The sequence below is a fragment of the Tiliqua scincoides genome, chromosome 2 (genome assembly GCF_035046505.1).
Source record: "Tiliqua scincoides isolate rTilSci1 chromosome 2, rTilSci1.hap2, whole genome shotgun sequence".
Taxonomy (NCBI): Eukaryota; Metazoa; Chordata; class Lepidosauria; order Squamata; family Scincidae; genus Tiliqua; species Tiliqua scincoides.
In genome coordinates this window covers 125,490,690-125,510,135 of record NC_089822.1, presented here as the reverse complement: position 1 = coordinate 125,510,135, position 19,446 = coordinate 125,490,690, and the positions used below count along the sequence as shown (strand labels likewise).

General features: G+C 45.6%; 1 protein-coding gene across 2 annotated transcripts in view; it reads left to right on the top strand.

Moving 5' to 3' along the window:
• The window catches only part of DCTN2 (dynactin subunit 2), a 60,714-nt gene that overhangs the window by 36,271 nt on the left and 4,997 nt on the right, over positions 1-19,446 (top strand). For both annotated transcript variants that reach the window (XM_066614190.1, XM_066614189.1), the window contains 5 exons: positions 16,070-16,166; positions 16,828-16,889; positions 18,217-18,315; positions 18,598-18,758; positions 19,144-19,297. In XM_066614190.1, the coding sequence (XP_066470287.1) occupies positions 16,070-16,166; positions 16,828-16,889; positions 18,217-18,315; positions 18,598-18,758; positions 19,144-19,297 (573 nt within the window). The remainder of the gene's footprint in view (positions 1-16,069; positions 16,167-16,827; positions 16,890-18,216; positions 18,316-18,597; positions 18,759-19,143; positions 19,298-19,446) is intronic.

Below are 19,446 nucleotides of genomic sequence, written 5' to 3'. Positions count from 1 at the left end.
CCTCGCCTTCCGTCTGCTTTGGTGTTTGTGCTGAGAATAGCAGCTGCTAACCTTTTGTCTTTACTAAATCTTGCCACTATGAAGGGTGGTGGTGGTAAGAGGGGTTTCCATACGTCACTGTAAGGTTCTCATGGGTTATTCCCTGGGCCAGCCATTGGCGCCTGAGGCAGAAAATCCAAATTGCTCCTCTTCCCTGCTCCACAACCCACTAAAAATATATGAATATGTTACACGATGGATGATTTCCCACTTTCTCATGACATCCAGAATCTGTCGCCTTATTCTGCCTAAGTGTTGGGCTGTCTGTGGTCATCATTTCTGATAATGGCACCTACTTCTCTCCTAGCTGCAGTAAGCATGCAAGATGCCATTTTGCACTGGTTTGATGACAAACCCTTAGAATGTGATGCCATTTTAGTCTTGTTAACATTTCCGAGCCAGAGGTCCCTTTCAGCGAATCACTTAAGAACAAAAGAAGAGCCCTGCTTGATCAGGATTGGGTTCTAACTAGTGCAGCATCCTGTTTCCAACATTGTCCAGCCAGAAGCCTGCCAACAGAGTATGATGGCAATACTCCTACTCAGTTATTTGTCTGCAGCACCTGGTACTCAGCAGTCTGCTGCCTCTGTATATGGAGGTTGCTTTTGCGTTCATGGTTAATCACTGTGGGTGAACCTGTCCCCCTGATCCTCCTTTAAAGTCCAGCATTTCTCAACCTTTTCCCTTGCTGTCCACTTGCTGTACCACTGGAAGTAACTGGCGATGATGTCATTGCAAATTCCAGATTGGGAGGCCAGTCACAATGCAACAAATGCTGGTAAAAGGCTCAGGAGGATGGGAGGGCTTTTTTGAGTGTGCAAAAAGTGCACGCTGGAACTCTGCCCACTGAGCCGAGCCTCCGAGTGCTACTTGTTGTGTTGCATTGCTGATCTCTCTGCCAAGTGGTCTGTCTGGAGGGTCTCCCGTATACCACTGGAAGCCACCTCAAGTATCACCTGTAGTTCGAGTACACTGGTTGAGAAACACTGGTCTGTGGCAACAGACAATCAGTGTCTGTTGCCATATATTGCTGCAACTCTTTCCAGAACATTTCCCATAATTTCTTTTTGAAGCCAAAAGTGACCAGAACTAAACTGGGAGTTTCAACTTTGGCTGTGTGAAGCGCAAATCACCATGAGGTTCTAAAATCCATTCCTCTGTCTCAAAATAGGATACTTCACACATCAGCCTCCTGTGCATATTAATCCATACAACCCAGACCATGTTGTGCCACAAGTAGGGAGCAGAAGCTAACCAGCCCAGGTCCCTTCAGAGCAGATAGTTTCTGAATGCTTGAGCAAGAGAGCAAAGCTGTGCACCATAGAGAAGACAAGCAGATAAAAGATCAAGATGGTTGACCAGTCTGATTGTTGTCATTATCACTTGGGAATAAATCTCACTCTGATCCTCAGGAGATGAGTCAGACCACACAGAGTAGGAACAAAACTCATTTGTCAAGTGTTCCCATAGAAAATATTTTGGGGTGTGAGTACATCTCATCCAATTGCCATCTCTAGTTATGGTGATCCCTGATGCCTTAGAGGTAGAGATGGTCAACTTTTGTTCCACTCTATCCTCCAGAGAGTACTCAAGGGCTAGAAGTATGTATTGACAATGTACAGGCTGACCCCTTTTCAGTCACAAATGGTCAGGCTTCATAATAACAACATCTACCAATAAGGTCTTCATAGTTTTGGAGCACATGCACTCAGGTATAGCAGGGCACTAGTATAAAGTCCACAAGAGGAGATGTAAAAATATAATGCTGGAAATGAAAGACCAGCATGCCTCAATTAACATCCCAGATCATGGTGTGAGGGCACAAGATGTACTTATCTTCCTAAAGTTAAGCAGGTCTAGGTCTGGTGGGTGGTACGATGGGAGACCGCTTTGAAACTCTATGTATCTGCTATGGAAGTAAGGCTGGATATAATATGATAATGATAATAATAAATAAGATGTGGTGGGGCCACCTGGGAACAGAGCAATTTGACCTTCAGAAAACCAGCAGATTGTACCTGTCCCAGAGAGAGGGTGGAGAAATGATACCAGCCATTTAAGAACACATCAATTTTTTCCTCCTAATTCATTTGTTCCAAAAGAAAGTAGCATCTTGGTTTTAATTTTGTTTACCTTGTTAAGTGGAGGCAAATGTAAGCAAGTGCCCAACATGTCCTGATAAATGTGAATTCTGGAAAAGGTGGTGCTTCATCTTATACATTTTAAAACTACCTCCAAGCCATGTGAGAGGTCTCATGAAAGCCTTTGATTAAGTGCATTGGGCATTCCTGAAGTCCATGTTGGGCTGTCTGTGTGGCCAGAATTGACTGTCTGAAAACGCTGAACACCCAACCTGTATCTTAGGATCTTGTGTTGAACAGCAACCATTTCTAGGCTAACATTTAATGCAGCACCTTACCCTGTGACTGAAATGGAGAGTTTCAGATCACCTTACTAACAATGCAATCCTGTGCATGTTCATTTAGAAGCAAGTCCTATTGTGTTTGGTCGGGCCTACTCCCACATAAGTGTGCACAGGATTGCAGTCTTAATAGCCGTTCCTGAAATAGCAGTGATCAATTTTCCTTAAGTCTGTGTCCTCACCCATTTTTAACCTCATCCAGACTGGAAACAAGAGTGTGAAACCTGAAATAGCCTTACTGTGGAATAGCCCAATTGACTTCAGAGGGAATATTTCAGAGTAAGTTGATCAGAACAGCAGAATATAATGGCAACTTCTAACAGTGTCCGTGTTTTGTTGCCTGGTACTTAGACGTCATCTGATCCCTTAGTTACCTTCATGGGGTTTTAGATCGGCTGATGTGCTGGTCTATACTGTCCTGAAACATAATCTATGGAAGGGATTACTGGGAGTGCATTTTACTTGGAGCACCTCCATGTTAGGTCTGCTGGTACATCAGATGTTCTATACAGCTAACCAGGAAATATGCAAAATTTGCCTTTTCTGACTGGTTTGTGCTAGGGCACAGGTTACAGGATCCTTGTGGTTTAGTCTTTTATTCTTTTGTGAATAGATAGATAAGTGTTCAAGTGCACGTTTTAAGGTCACACAGTCCTTGACATATTTATTAGTAGGTTAGTTACATTGCATTTGGCCAGGCTTCCATCTCAGTCAGTAATTTTGTTGAGGTTTAGCCTGTAAATCAATTAAATATGCATAATCCAGAATCATCAAGAGATCTGCATGGCTCCATTCATGCGGCGGGCATATATAATATGACCTTCCATGCAGAAACTAGTGGCTGCCATGGAAACAGAATTTGTGCTTTCGTTTTTTTTAAAAATGACTGGGAGAAGCAGAGTATCTGGTCTTCCTGGTTGTAGAGAAATTCCTAAATATGGATGTGTAGTTTCTGCTAAAATACTGTGGAACTAGAGAGAATTGGGATGGAGACCTTTCATCTCCTAACTGTGACCAGCTGCTCTCACTTCCAACCTAGTCTGCTCAGCCTACAATAGAAGCAAAATATGCAAATTGCCCATCCAAGATGAAAGAGTGGAATTATGGCCAGGATTCCAAGACCCCTGATGGTCCTCTAAGGTAGTGGTTCTCACACTTTTAGCAATGGGACCCACTTTTTAGAAAAAGAATCTTGTCGGGACCTACCAGAAGTGATGTCATGACTGGAAGTGACATCATCAAGCAGGGAAATTTTTAACAATCCTAGGATGCAATCCTACCTACACTTACCCAGGAGTAAGTCCTATTTACTATCGTTGTTAAAAGCATATACATAGTAGTCTGTTAAAAGTACAGGTCTGTAACATTTCCCCAAATGCAGTCACATGCTATGGTAGCATCAAGTCTAATATATTAAAAATAAAATATTGAAATGAATGGAGACCCACCTGAAATTGGCTCTTGACCCACCTAGTAGGTTCCGACCCACAGTTTGAGAAACACTGCTCTAAGGCATTTCCATGTTTACATGGAAGTCTTTGCAATTTGTCCTTCTGGTTGCAGACCCTTATGTCACTCTTCAGGGTCTTCCTAACTTCAGAAGTAGCTTGTCCTTTTATATAATTATAATAGGTAAAGCCTTGGTGTGCATACTGCGTGTGGTACTTTGGAACTTTGGGATCTGGACTGACATGCATATCAGTATGCAACCTGCATATTTATTTCAGTTAAAGCATTAGATTTTTGGTAATCAGAAAATCTTATCTGCTGTAGATCTAGGGCAGGGTTAGCACAAAATTCCAAGTGTCCTTCACTGCTACATAAGCTCCCTTACAAATGTTCTCCACATGTTCAGTATTGTATCACCTTCTCTTTCTCCCCCCCTTTTTTTGAGCCCATATTTCTTGTGGTAGGAGTTAGCTAAAGTTATTGAATTACATAGAACTCATTGTACAAAACACATATTTTTTGTTCCCCTTCCATCTGCTAAAATGTTTTAGGGCACTGTTCTTTAAAATTGTTGTTCTTTTTGTTACAATTTAAACCTTGGTAGCCGCCTTGTGAGGATTTTATGTTTTGCGAGGCAGGCTAAAGAGATCACAATGAGTTAAAAGCGATGATACTGCAGGGCAGCTGCCTACCCTGACTCTTCCGTATTGATTTTTATTCCGAGAAACCTTACATTTCTGCCACAGAACTCCAGCATATTGCAAAAGATTCTGGGGAATGTTCTCATGTGCCTAGTCGTTTTATGTGAGGCTGTGGCTGCCCCTGTTTGGCCTCACCATTTCCCTGGTGAAGTGAGTGCACACCTTAGGGGACACCCCCAAACTTCTTGCCAAATGCACATTGCATTGTTGACAGTGGTGGACTGGCTGTCCTTTTAAGGATGGTTTATCCATCATGACTAATCTCCTCATTGAAGGACAACTCTGATAAAACATCTGAGGAATCTCATTGTTTCCTTTGGACATAGCTTGAAAACCATTAACAAAAAAAAATCATCTGATTTATTGTGGCAGGGGACGTGGCAGCTTTAGGAAGAGCCTCTTGAGGTCATGCCATATAGCATTCTTCTGTAGGTGCAATAGGGATATTAAATGCAATAGGTGAAGCTCTTTCGTGCTGCTTCATTAAGACCAATAATGATTATTATAGCCAGTGCAGAAGCTGTGGAAGGCCTTGGCTTCTCCACTTCAGAAAGCACTTTAAAAGTAGCTACTAGGAGGATACACTTCCCTGACGGAAGTTGCTCTTATAGCCATAGTGGTGAGGGAAGTAAGGACACACTGACCAGAAGAACAAGAGGTGCTAGAACAATGTATCTCTTCATCAAGAGTGGCCAGTGATGGAAAGATTTCCAGATTCTTGTCACTGACGCAATGCTAAACAGTCACAGACCCTTTAAAATCATTTTGGGGGTTTTATTTACATATTTACAAGCCAAATCAGTTCAGTTTGGATACAGATGTTCACTCTTTCCTCTTCATCCTGTTTCTCAGAGAACCACACTCAGAACTTCATATTAAATAACCTGAGACAAACAAGACAAACCATGTGACACTGTATGTCACTTCCACCTCCTTATTAGGCATATATTGACACTGTTTAGTGCATGGTTCTAGCTTTAACTAGGAGGTCATTTTGCTCTGAAATCAAATGTTCTTGGCCCACAACTCTGGTTACACAAGCTCTTGGAATTCTACATGTTCTGTCAATAATGATCTCTTTAGGTTACTTTGACATAACATGTTCTCTTATCTTTTTACAGGAAACACCAGTCTTTTTCTTGGCTCCTATTTCAGTTATTTTTCCAACCAGAGAAGATAGGTTAACCCTCTAAAATCTCTATCACCAGTTATTCTCTGGCTGTTCTTTGAAGGGTCCTCAGAACATTTAGGGAAATCCCACATTTTGTTGTGTCCTCAGTCCCTTTTGGGGGGGGGGGGAAGTAAACTTTTATTTATGTAAGCTGTGCATAGCCTTAAGGATAGAGTGGGATATAAATCAAATAGAATAAGTAAATCAAGATGGAGTCTTCTATTTTATGAGTGGGGCTTTGTTGACACTACAGGGGAATGTTTGCAGTACTCACAAACACTCCCCTGTTATCTGGTGTGCTCCCTGGGGCATTTGGTGGGCCGCTGTGAGATATAGGAAGCTGGACTAGATGGGCCTATGGCCTGATCCAGTGGGGCTGTTCTTATGTTCTTATGTTCTTATGTGAAGCCCCATTCTCAAGACGGAAACCTCCATCTTGGCTAATCAAAGAGAATAAATGAATGTTCTGTTTATGTGTTCTGGATGTGCTGCTATCTTCTGTCAAATTCTGCTGTCAAAGTGCTGCAGAATGCAAGTGAGTCGGGGCCCTGCTCAAAGCTGAGTTTCCCAAACTTTTGATAGCCAAGCAGTGGGATCTTTTTTGTCTGAATTGAAACTATGAATACCTTCCATCAGAGGAGTCTCTGTCCATGAGTTCCTGGCTGGAAGAAGACAAGGTTGGAGCACTGAGTCATCTAGGCAGGCAGCATCCTGTATGGGCAGAGTAGTTTGCCTTTTGTAAGAGTAGCTTACTTTTTACATCCAGCTAGCATGCCCTACCACAGTGTGTGTAAATTCCTGGATCAAAGAGTCAGTGGTGTTATACAGCACCACTATTGTATTGGCAACCTTCAGTCTCGAAAGACTATGGTATCGCGCTCTGAAAGGTGGTTCTGGCACAGCGTCTAGTGTGGCTGAAAAGGCCAATCCGGGAGTGACAATCCCTTCCACACCGGGAGCAAGTGCAGTCTGTCCCTGGTCTGTCTCCCTGGCTATGGGCCTTCCTTCTTTGCCTCTTAGCCTCAGACTGTTGGCAAAGTGTCTCTTCAAACTGGGAAAGGCCATGCTGCACAGCCTGCCTCCAAGCGGGCCGCTCAGAGGCCAGGGTTTCCCACTTGTTGAGGTCCATCCCTAAGGCCTTCAGATCCCTCTTGCAGATGTCCTTGTATCGCAGCTGTGGTCTACCTGTAGGGCGCTTTCCTTGCACGAGTTCTCCATAGAGGAGATCCTTTGGGATCCGGCCATCATCCATTCTCACGACATGACCAAGCCAACGCAGGCGTCTCTGTTTCAGCAGTGAATACATGCTAGGGATTCCAGCACGTTCCAGGACTGTGTTGTTTGGAACTTTGTCCTGCCAGGTGATGCCGAGGATGCGTCGGAGGCAGCGCATGTGGAAAGCGCTCAGTTTCCTCTCCTGTTGTGAGCGGAGAGTCCATGACTCGCTGCAGTACAGAAGTGTACTCAGGACGCAAGCTCTGTAGACCTGGATCTTGGTATGTTCCGTCAGCTTCTTGTTGGACCAGACTCTCTTTGTGAGTCTGGAAAACGTGGTAGCTGCTTTACCGATGCGCTTGTTTAGCTCGGTATCGAGAGAATGAGTGTCGGAGATCGTTGAGCCAAGGTACACAAAGTCATGGACAACCTCCAGTTCATGCTCAGAGATTGTAATGCAGGGAGGTGAGTCCACATCCTGAACCATGACCTGTGTTTTCTTAAGGCTGATCGTCAGTCCAAAATCTTGGCAGGCCTTGCTAAAACGATCCATGAGCTGCTGGAGATCTTTGGCAGAGTGGGTAGTGACAGCTGCATCGTCGGCAAAGAGGAAGTCACGCAGACATTTCAGCTGGACTTTGGATTTTGCTCTCAGTCTGGAGAGGTTGAAGAGCTTTCCGTCTGATCTGGTCCGGAGATAGATGCCTTCTGTTACAGTTCCAAAGGCCTGCTTCAGCAGGACAGCGAAGAAAATCCCAAACAAGGTTGGTGCAAGAACACAGCCCTGCTTCACTCCGCTTCGGATGTCAAAAGGGTCTGATGTGGAGCCATCGAAGACAACAGTGCCCTTCATGTCCTTGTGGAAAGATCTGATGATGCTGAGGAGCCTGGGTGGACATCCAATCTTGGGGAGAATCTTGAAGAGGCCGTCTCTGCTGACCAGGTCGAAAGCCTTTGTGAGATCTATGAAGGCTATAAAGAGTGGCTGTCGTTGTTCCCTGCATTTCTCCTGCAGTTGTCTAAGGGAGAATACCATATCAGTGGTGGACCTGTTGGCTCGGAATCCACACTGCGATTCTGGATAGACGCTCTCTGCAAGTACCTGGAGCCTCTTTAGTACAACTTGGGCAAACAGCTTTCCTACAACGCTAAGGAGAGAGATGCCGCGGTAGTTGTTGCAGTCACCCCTGTCACCTTTGTTCTTGTACAGCGTGATGATGTTTGCATCCCTCATGTCTTGAGGTACTCCACCTTCTCTCCAGCAGAGACAGAGGATTTCATGCAGCTCAGTGACGATGATCTCTTTGCAGCATTTTAGGACTTCAGCAGGGATGCTGTCTTTTCCAGGTGCCTTGCCAAAGGCAAGGGAGTCCAGGGCCACGTGAAGTTCTTCTAGGGTTGGTTCACTGTCAGGCTCCTCCAGCACAGGCAGGCACTCAATGTTGTTCAGTGCTTCTTCGGTGACTACATTTTCTCTGGAATATAGCTCAGAGTAGTGCTGCACCCAGCGTTCCATCTGCTGCGCCCGATCCTGGATGACCTCGCCTGTGGCAGACTTCAGAGGGGCAATTTTCTTCTGTGTTGGACCCAGGGCCTGCTTGATACCATCATACATCCCCTTGATGTTGCCCGTGTCAGCTGCTATCTGTATCTCGGAACAGAGCTGGAGCCAGTAGTCGTTAGCACATCTCCTGGCAGTCTGTTGGACTTTGCTGCGAGCAGTTCGGAGGACCTGCAGGTTGCGCTCACTGGGACAGGCTTTGTATGCTGCTTGAGCTCTCTTCTTTTCCTCAATGACTGGTGTCAACTCCTCAGAGTGGGCTTCAAACCAGTCTGCTGCCTTGTTGGTCTTTTTGCCGAATATGGACAAGGCGGTGTTGTAAACGGTATTCTTGAAATGTTCCCATCTGTTGGATGCGTTTGCGTCGGCCGGGCCTGGAAGAGATTCCTCAAGCGCTTGTGCAAGCGCTTGTGGAAGAGATTCCTCAAGCGCTTGTGCAAATTCCTCCACTTTTCTCTGATCCCGGGTCTTGCTGGTATCAATGCGAGGTCTTCCTTCCTTCCTTCCTTCCTTTTTTGTGTGATACACACACTTTTTTGTGTGGTGTATCACACAGCACCACTAGTCTTGCAGCAAACACAGGAAGTTGCCTTTTGCTGCATCATTGGTCCGGGTAGCTCAGAATTGTCTAGTGTGGCTCTCTAAGATTTCAGGCAGGTCTTTTGCTATCCTGCCTGGAGCTCCCCAGGCTTGAGTCTGAGACCAGCTTCACCTCTGAGCTACAGTCCCTCCCCAACAGTCCATGTCCAGTGCAATAAATGTGTAGGTTTCTAAGGTGACCCAGAGCTCTTCAGTAACTCATCCCCAACCTCTTGCATGCAGATGATGACTCAGTGGACACCTCACTGTGAAAATGCACCCTCACCCACATGCACCTGCACACACCATAGGCTTGGGTTCACCAATGAGCTTGCAGCCACCCTACTGAGATCTGTGATACCATGTAACATTGTACATGTGTACCATTGTAACATGTGTACCATTCAATGGTTACAATAGCTTCCCAAGAGATAATCTAAAGACAGAATGTTCCTCTGTAATTAATACTATCTTACTAAGTACTAATCTACAAGGTAAGTCTCATCATGGCTGTAGTTTGGTTAAAAATGTTAGCTGCGCACACACGATTAACTTGGATGTAGCAAAACCACTTGCTAACTAACAGTAACCTTCCGTGAAAGTCCAAAAATCCACAGAGAAATGTCTGCCTGTTCCCTCGAGCCAGAAGGCTGACTCTAGTCCCGCAAACATTGTTAAAATTGCTGCAAGATACAGGGCTCTGCCTGCTGAGCGGAAGAAAGGAAAGTGCAGCACTTTCAGAGATCTATAATGTCCCCTCCTTTGGTACCTGGCTTTTTAATGGAAGTGAGTCTCTCTAAGGAAGTGTGGGCAGTTGCTGGGAGTGGCAGCAAGACTTTTGCTCTTAATTCCTCCCACTCAGTTTTAATTTCCCACTCAGTTTCCCACTCAAAAGAGCTTTAATTCCTCCCACCCAGTTTTCTTGAGTTGGTTTAGACTGTTTGGTCATTCAGCATAGTCCCGATGCCATGTGTGGTACTTGCTCAACAGATGTGTGTTCAACCCAGATGGGCACCTCACAAAATGGTGGTGCTGGTGCTGGTAGTGCAGGCCTCTTTGTGAGGCAGCGGTGATGTCTCCTGCTTCTCTGGAATCCCTGTGTTGGCAGACTCTTAGGAAGAGTCTGCTTGACATGGGTGTTGCTTATCAGGTGTAATAGATCGCACACACTTCTGCGTACTTAATAATACTGGAACATTATCGCCACTGACATAATTCAGTATTTTAAAAAATTGTACCTTTCTTGAAAATCACAAGAAAACAACAAATTAGCATACATTAAACAGCAAAAGCAAAATATGCTAAGTCAATGGTTCTCGAACTTTTAGCACTGGGACCCACTTTTTAGAATGATAATCTGTCAGGACCCACTGGAAGTGACATCATGAAGCAGGAAAATTTTTAACAATCCTAGGCTGCAATCCTACCCACACTTATCCAGGAGTAAGTCCCATTGACTCCCATTGTTAAAAGCATATGCATAGTAGCCTGTTGAAAGTACAGGTCTGTAACATTTCCCCAAATGCAGTCACATGCTATGGTAGCATCAAGTCTAATATATTAAAAATAAAATATTGAAATGAATGGAAACCCACCTAGTGTGTCCCAATCAACATTTTGAGAAACACTGTGCTATGTGTCTCTGTCAGCCGAAGGCCCAAATCCTAACCCACTTTCCAGCACTGGCATAGCTGTGGCAATGGGACGTGTGCTGCATCCTGCAGTTGGGTGGCACTCACAGAGGCCTCCTTAAAGTAGGGGAATGTTTGTTCCCTTACCTCATAGCTGCCTTGCCCTTACCTTGGTGCTGGAAAGTGGGTTAGGATTGCATCCTAAGTATTATATGGCAAGGTATACCTACCATAGTGTATAACACATGATAAACATATTGAGTTAGTATTATATTCATTCCAGGTAAAAATCTATCCTTTCACGCTCTTAACATTATGTCACAAATCACCAGTTTCCACAGCTCATTTATAGCCTGTAATTTAATTAGTGACCTTTTAGTATGGTATTAATGTTACTAATTTGTCTCCCAGACTTCATTAGCCAGTCTTTCTTTGTTGGTTCTGTTTGCGCTTTCCAGTATTTTGTCTTACTGTCACCAATAAGTATAAAATGAGTTCATAGTATTCTTTTGAGACTGAGCTATGAGTTGGGACTGCCATGTGTTACTTACTTAGTGACCTTGGGCAAACCCTTCTGCCACAGCCTCAGCCGCAACATGAGAATAATAATACTTGCATAATAATAATCGCATGGAAGTTGTATTATTTTAATGTTGTCCTTATGTGTGAGGTGCTTTGGGTGCTCAAAAAGCACTATATAAATGTTAAGTACTGTAGTTGTAGATATGTTAATGGTTCTGCCGTTTTGTTGATTGTTATAGGCACCATCTCCATAGTGTGTATTTATTTTATGGACTTGCCTTGTTTATGCAGTTCTCCTAAGGCAGTGGTTCCCAAACTTTTTCAACTGGTGACTCCCTTGACCTATTGGGCCATTGGCAATGACTTCTCATTAGGGCTGCAATCCTATATATTATATTGGATGGTGGGTTTTTTTTGCGAGGATTCTGTGACTCCCCTGGCCGGTTTCGGCGGCTCCCCAGGGAGCCACGGCTGAGTTTGGGAGTCACTTGTCCTATTTTTAAAGAAAGCAAAAACTGAGAACTTCTTGGGAAGAGCAACTTCCAAACTCCTTCTGTCAATATAAATGACAGTTCAGTAGTTGGAGTGGTGGTGGTGGAGGAAATAGTAATAATAGTAACATATACTGTATAGTGCATTTTGAGCATGCAAAGCGCTTCACATGCATTATCTTGTCAATCTTTCCACAGTCTGTTAGGTACATCAATATTATTATCCCTATCTTGCAGATGGGGAAGGCTGAGGTTGAGGCTTGTCCCAGGCCACTTAGTGAGTTCATGGAAGAAGTGAGATTCAAACTGGAGAAGCCCTGATCCGTAGCAAAGTCTCTGCAATCTTATATACACTTTCCTGGGAGTAAAACCCATGGAACACGAAGACACATTTAGGATTGTGCCCCGAGTCCCTCTGCTACGCTGACTCTGTACACAACTTGCCAGTAAATGTGTGTATGGTGGGATGCTGCTGGCCCCACTGGGAAGCCCACATGGTCTGAGAAGGCCTTCAGGCCTGATCTTTGATAGCCCTGCTTTAAATGGAGATTTTTAACATTGTGCTAATGTGGGGTGGGGGGCGTAGTTATGTGGTCATGTTATGATCTCAGGTGTCTCTTTTTTTATTACCTTCGAAAAGTTATACTGCCTTTAGAAGTACTGCCTTTCTTTTGGAGTTTGCTTTTATTGTTTGCTTGTTTTTTGGCTTGTCAATACCTCCTGTGCTGTGATTTTGTAGCCGCTTTAATCAGACACAGCTATTTTTGTTTTGAGAACAGCCTATTCCAGCTCCTTTAATGTGAAATGGGAGCAGGGATGGGAGGCTCTTGTAATACCTCTTCAAAATGAGCCTGGCCTTGCTGCAGCCATGGATTTCCAATCAGAGCCCATTACAGCCTCTATGCTGGCGATGCGCCCGCATCTCTCCTCGCACTTAGGGAGAGGCAAACCCTGCCTGCAGTCAGTGACAATGTTCTCGCTCAAGTCACATCTGAGCAGTGCTCCCCCAGAGTGAGAAGTCTTTCAGGGTCTCGCTTCCCAGCGGGGTAGCCAAAGAGGAGTGCTGGGGCGAGGAACCATGTTTAGACTCCTAATAGCCCAGCAGGCGTGCCAGAGGGTGTCTGTCTACGCTGAGTAGGAGGCGGCTGGTGAGGCCCAGTGTCCTATACAGCACAAAGCCGTATCTCATTGTCAGCAGCTGTGTGTTTCTGGGTTAATGAATGCACCCAGCCACAACAATTGAGAGACACCTCATTGATTTGCGGCAGCACGCCACCACTCAGCTATATAGCGGACAGGCGTTGCCACTTGGTTTGGTACCTAACTGGTTCCTTACTGTCCCCTCTGAGAGTAATATGCTGGGTATCTGAGAAAGGGAAAATCCCTCAGGCTCTGTTTCCTTGTCCCCTCATAGGGCCTTTATTCTGTGGTCTCCCTGCTCCTACTCTGGGTAACTTCCCAGCTCCGCCATAGCCCACGTTAATGGCCTTTGCTGGGAAAACTTCTCAGATTCCCTCACAATCTTTAGCCTAAATTGAACTCACTGCAGAAAACCATTGTCCATATTGATTAGTTGAGTTGTAGCATAACCACGGCAAAGACCTAGCCCCACCTTGTGTTTCTAATGTGTATGTCTTCCTCCTTTTACAGAACTTCCAGGTTGGAAGACACTGTGGTAGGACGTGGTTACTTGGAATTGATTCAGATTTCTCACTCAGAAACTAAATTGGTTCACATTTTTGCAGCAACCTGTGTCAGGGCTATGAATGATCCAGAAGCAGATTCCTACCTCAACCTGAAGTTCTCTTTTTACAGTTCTGGAAGTCAGAACTCACTTTTTTAAAACAAGGAATGCATCTAAGGCAAGGCCGGTAGTAATTATTCCGGTTTTTTTCCTCCCGACTTTTCATATTGCAGTTACTCTCATTTTACTTTTTTCCCGTTTGAACCAGTTTCTTTATTTTTGCCTTTGGCGTGCTGGAAATGGCTCTCCCATCTTCCCTTTCAGAAAGCTAAAGCGGCGTGAGATACTATTTTGTTAAATCTTGGATATATCCAGTTTGCTAGGCTGATGCAAGGCCCGTTGTTGTTGGTGATGGAAAGATATTTTGTCATCTGGTTGCTTTGTATTTCGTTCCTGGATTCCTCCCCCCACTTGTTGAATTCCCCCCTTTTTAAAGGGGTGGAGATTGTCACATAATCTCCTCAGCAAAGCTTGAGGAGTTTGTTAATCTTAGGAATATGTTTTAACCTTTCTCACTCCTTTGTTTTCACAAACACTCTGTACTAAAATGTTTTTGCCTTTCCATGCAACATGAAAGTTTGTTTCTAGCATTTTGAATGCTGTTTGTTTGAATAATACTGGTATTTCCTTGTGTGTTCAGATTTCTTGTGGTTTAGCCAGCAGGGAGGAGTAACGCTTCCCAGGGAGAGCAGAGTGGATTGTAGTGTTTTGCACCCTGTCTGCAGTCCTATGTTTACAGTCCAATCCCAACTCCCTCCTCTGATGCAGCAGTGCCAATTTGGCTACCACTGTATCCTGCAAAGGAGCTTTGGCCTTTTGGGGGTAAGGGAACATTTGTTCCCTTGCCCCAGGGTAAATCCCAGCAGCTACTATGGGTCAACTCAAAACTGTGCCAGCTCAATAGCTGGCACAAGTCCTCAGTGAACCATGCAGGTTGATCAGGCCTGGGAAGGGGGTTATTATTCAGTGGGTACTGCTTGCTGTATGAGTATGTCTGCCTTTTGTTTTTTTTTAAATGGTACAGATGTACATAACTCTTCATTTAACCCTGGAAACAGGTATAGCAGGCACTTGTAAACAGTTCAGAAGTACAGTGCTACCTTTTCCTTCTCCCCCTAAGGCAATGGTTCTCAAACTCTTTCGGAGAATTTGAGAGCCTGTAAGTTCTTGCACGGGCAGGAGGAAGGCAGCGGGGGGAAGGCAGCGATGCGATGCCCAGCGTCGCACTACTTTGGAGGGGAGCAAGGGCGCACTTCCACTCACCCCTGCCTGCAGCAGCCTCCTGGGGGTAAGAGGAACCCAGCACCAGCCTGAGCAAAGCTCTCCATGCAGCACAGACCCCTGCAGAACGTGATTGCGACCACTTCCAGTTTCTCGATCGTGAAACTGGAAGTCATCGCGCTTACATTCTGCAGGGGTCTGCGCTGTGTGGGGAGCCTTGCAGAGTCCGGCACCAGGCTCCTCTGACCCCCTGGAGGCTGCTGCAACCAGGGGTGAGTGGAAGTGCTCCCCTGTACCCTGATCAGAGGCGCGATCCAGGGAATTGTGTCTCTGCCTTCCCCCCCTCCACCCCTTAAGAGGACAGAGCCCAGGGCACTCAGGCTGGGGTGTCACAACACCCCAGTTTGAGAACCACTGCACTTAGGGGTTGTTTCCTTCCTCCATGCTTTAGCCCATCTTGCAGGAAAGTGCAGGGTAAAAGCAAAAGAAGTTGGGGGAAAATACTATATGAACTTGGCTAAAATAAGGCTTCTCTCTCTTGGTTTTCCTAGTAATATTCTGGCTTGTGCTTCTAAGATGTAAGCACTTCACGTTGGGCCATTGCCAACATTCAAATGTTTTCAACTTCTTAGTGACAACTCAACCCCATACCTTTTAGTTGGGTTTTTTCTTCCTTCCTGTAGGTCTCTTATGTTCCCTGCTACAGTGAGCCCATGTGATGATGTGACTCTCCCCATTTATGCCAGTTACTGTAGGTCAGAAGGGACCAGAAAGCTGCTCAGCCCAAACTCCTACCTGAAGTTTAGATCCTCCATACATTGACCCTACTCAGATCAGCCCATCTAATGAAAGATCCATTATGGCACAAAGAAGAGGCAGAAATGAACCTAGGTGGACCAGAGCAAAAGTGACTGCTGAGCAGCTGGCTGCATGGTACTCATGCAAGTGCACCAAGCCATGTGTCATGGAGGAAGGCAATGTATGTCCTGGGTCCAACTTGCTCAACAAGTCTGACTTGGAGAAATGAAAAGTTTCTTAACCTGAGAAATTCCTTTCCCGGCAGTATGTGAGCTGGTCGGTGAATTTCTCTCTGCTTTCCAGCACCATTGGCAGTTTTCGTGGGTGAAAAATGTCAACAGTGCCGCAGCAGTTTTTGTAAGGGCTAGCAAGTGTTGTCAAGGTTGGCGGCAGGCTTCCCCTCTGTTCTTCTGGGCCCTTCTGATGATTTCTTGGAAACTGCTGGGTGAGGTAGGGATGGAGGCTTCTGTTGGGAGAAGGGAAGGCAGGCAGGCAGGGCTCTTATATTTCTGTCTCTCTGCATAGGAGGAGCTAACGAGCACCAGCGTGGAACATATCATAGTCAACCCCAATGCGGCCTATGACAAATTTAAGGACAAGCGAGTGGGCACCAAAGGGCTGGGTAAGTGTCGCTGCTTCCATGGGCTCTCACTTAGATTGTGATGGGTGAGGCTGGAAGAGATGGCAACTGATAGAGCTTGTGCCAGAGGGGAGGGGGAAAGGGGATTAAAAACAGTACCCAGTGGAAACCCAAAGATCATCTTGCTTTTGCAAGAACATCAATACCTTATTGTTGACTATGCAGTCATATACCATTTTAGCAGCTTTTGTGGATGGTAATATGCTTGTTGTTTTACTTCTGTTAATGTCTCAGTTGTTGATGTTATTGCCTGATATGTAGTATAATACGCGCATGATAATTTCAGTTATTGTGTGCCAGTTTCGCTGAAGAATGTGCACATTAAGTCTTCCTCTTACTGGTGTCCTTTGGGTTTCTTCCTGAGGTAGAGAAAGCAACATGGTTTCTTTCAGAATGTGAGCACTGGTCCTCACGAATCATGGATGCTGTGTTAGGTTATCCAGGCAATTCCACAGCTTGGCCTCTTCCAACCCCAATGCAGGATACCTTGAAGAAGTTGATGGATTCTGCATTCTTTAAAGCTGAGCTTGTGAGACAGAATTGCAAGAGAAAATCTGGTAACCTGACCCCATGGAAGAGGTGCACTTTTGAGTTGAACAATTCCTGTTGAGTAACATTCCCTTTTCCCTCTTTTCTTTTCTAGATTTTTCTGATCGAATTGGCAAAACCAAGAGAACTGGCTATGAGTCTGGAGACTATGAAATTGTAAGTGACTTACTTTGCTTGGAATGGTCACGGTGAAAAGGCAGCTGTAGATTAGCATTCTTCCATGAGGCTAGTCCATCCATCTGCCAGCCATTCACAGATCACAGTCATGGACAACTAACCTGTGGATTTCTGTGGCCAGAAAGGGCAGATCATGGATGATTATGGCATGAGTCAGGCCTACCCTGCTATCTTCCTCTCCCATACTGCATAGCTCAGTGCTCCCTGCTTCAGTAGGCTGGGGGACAAAGAAGAAGTGTGGAGGGGAGGGGAGGGGAGTCCTGAGCTAGGACATAGGAGAGGGGGAGGAGCAGAGGCTGGCACATCATTGGGTAAGGGAGGCAGCATTTGACATGCTGCCTCACACATCAGGAGGTCTTGGGCCAGCCCAGTAAGGTAGTGAGGCTGAGTTTCTCAACTTGCATGGATAAGGCCTCAGTGGCATCACTAATCAGATGTGGGGAGTGTGGCCCGCACTGGCTGACACCACTGGAGGGAGTGACTCTGGAGAGCTGTGACAGGTGGCTGGCCCAGGAGTACCGCAGCAAGTGACTGGTCTGGAAAGCTTGCGAGAGGATAGGGCCTGAGCAAGAGGACTGGGGCCTGAGTGAGATCAGAAGAGGTGGGCCATGACGGGGACACCATTGGTGCGCACTGGGTGACATCAAGCCCAGCGATGCCACTGTAAGGCCCTGGAGAGTATAAACAGGAATTAAAGTGGGGATTTTCACTTCATTTTTCCTTTTAACTCCCTGTCTATGTCCTTGTTCTCACAAGCATGTATTCTGGACTGTACCACTTCAGACTGCAAGAGGGGTCTCAAGTGGTTAAAGTTTCCGTACAAAATATTCCCTGTATGTAGAAAACTAGATTTCAAGAAGAGCTCCAGCCTAGCCTTTTCCCTGACACACTGGTGTTCTGTATGAGGGAATATTTTTTTTCATGGGGGACCACTGTATTGCCTGAACTCCCACCTGCAGTTTCAAGCAGTGCTGTTCAAGGCACAGGCTTATCACCTCAGCTTCTGTTTGTGAGGCTTCCACATTCAGACTTATTCCCCCTCTCCTGTACATGTGTCCAGCATTTCAGTCTCAGAAACTGCAGTTGCTCATGCAGGCATCCAGATCTTTTGCTTTTGCAGAACAGAATAATCTGAATTCAGTAAGCCTGCTGCAAGGAAACAACTGCGCAGAGTGAAAACCTTGAAAACGTCAGCCCAAAGCCAGCTTTGTCTCCGGAATTTGGGATGAAGTGGAATCTTGCAGCAGTACTAGACTCTCGGGGGTTTAGTATTGCTATTGGCTGAAGAGTCTGTCTTTTTCCTTAGGTAGGGGAGGGTCTTGGTGTGAAAGAGACCCCTCAGCAGAAATACCAGCGGCTGCTGCATGAAGTTCAGGAGCTGACTACAGAAGTGGAAAAGATTAAGGTAAGTTTCCCCTTAAAGGTTTTAGGACATGTAGTATGGGCTGGGCAGTCTCCGATCCTGTTCCATCTAGCTCATGCAGCTGCTCTCTGGGATCTGTTGATTTGTACCCTTGGCCCAAGTCCAATCATTTTCCCTTGGGTCCTCAGAAGACCCCCTCGAGTCCATCTGCCTTGAAGCTATGGTTATCATCTATATAAAGATGAGCTTCCCTGGATCAGAGATGCCTGCCTCCGAACAGTTGCTGAAGTAAGGATTTGATTGGTTCTGTTCCTCTTACTGCAGAGCACTGTGAAGGAATCCACAGCGGAGGAGAAGCTGACACCTGTTGCCCTGGCTAAGCAGGTGGCAGGACTGAAACAGCAGCTAGTCTCCACCCACCTGGAGAAACTGCTGGGGCCTGATGCAGCCATCAACTTGACAGATCCTGATGGTGCTTTGGCCAAGTAAGTCATAGGGAAATAGTGTTTAATTTGAGCCAGGGCTGAATCTGCAAATATGAGAGATTCATGAGAGTGCCATTTAGGCATATTCTTCACCCCTGGTTTGCAGCCAGCCCCTGCAGATCAGATCAGGGATAAAGTATTGTTAAAGCCACAAATGTATCCCAATGGGCAAAATTGACATCTCTCTTTTTGGCTTGTATGTGGTGGCAGCTGTGGCTGTCTGTATTTATCAGGAGCCTGTGGATTACAAGGTCATCCTTTAAGGAGCAAGATTATTAAGAGAAACTAGCATGATGCAAAGGGGAGATTTTCTCATCCCTTTTAGTTACACTATTGCTTGTGCCCCTCATTATTCCAATTAATTTTGGTCTCTTCAATTGATCAGGCGTTTGCTTATACAACTGGAAGCTGCCAAGAGTGCTAAAGCAGCTCCTGCAGGTGGGAAAAGCCCTGCCAAAGCTCCAGCTGGCACAGGGAATACGGTGACTTATGAACTGCACTCCCGGCCAGAGCAGGACAAGTTCTCTCAAGCTGCCAAGGTAAGTGCAGGAAATGCTTGCTGTCAGAAGCCTCTCTGGAGATTGCCAGAACCTAGCATAGAATGATGGCACATGCAGTGTTTGGAGATAGGTCCGATGATGTCCCTTCCTCTCCCCATGTCAATATCGAGCAGCTTTGCAGAACCAAG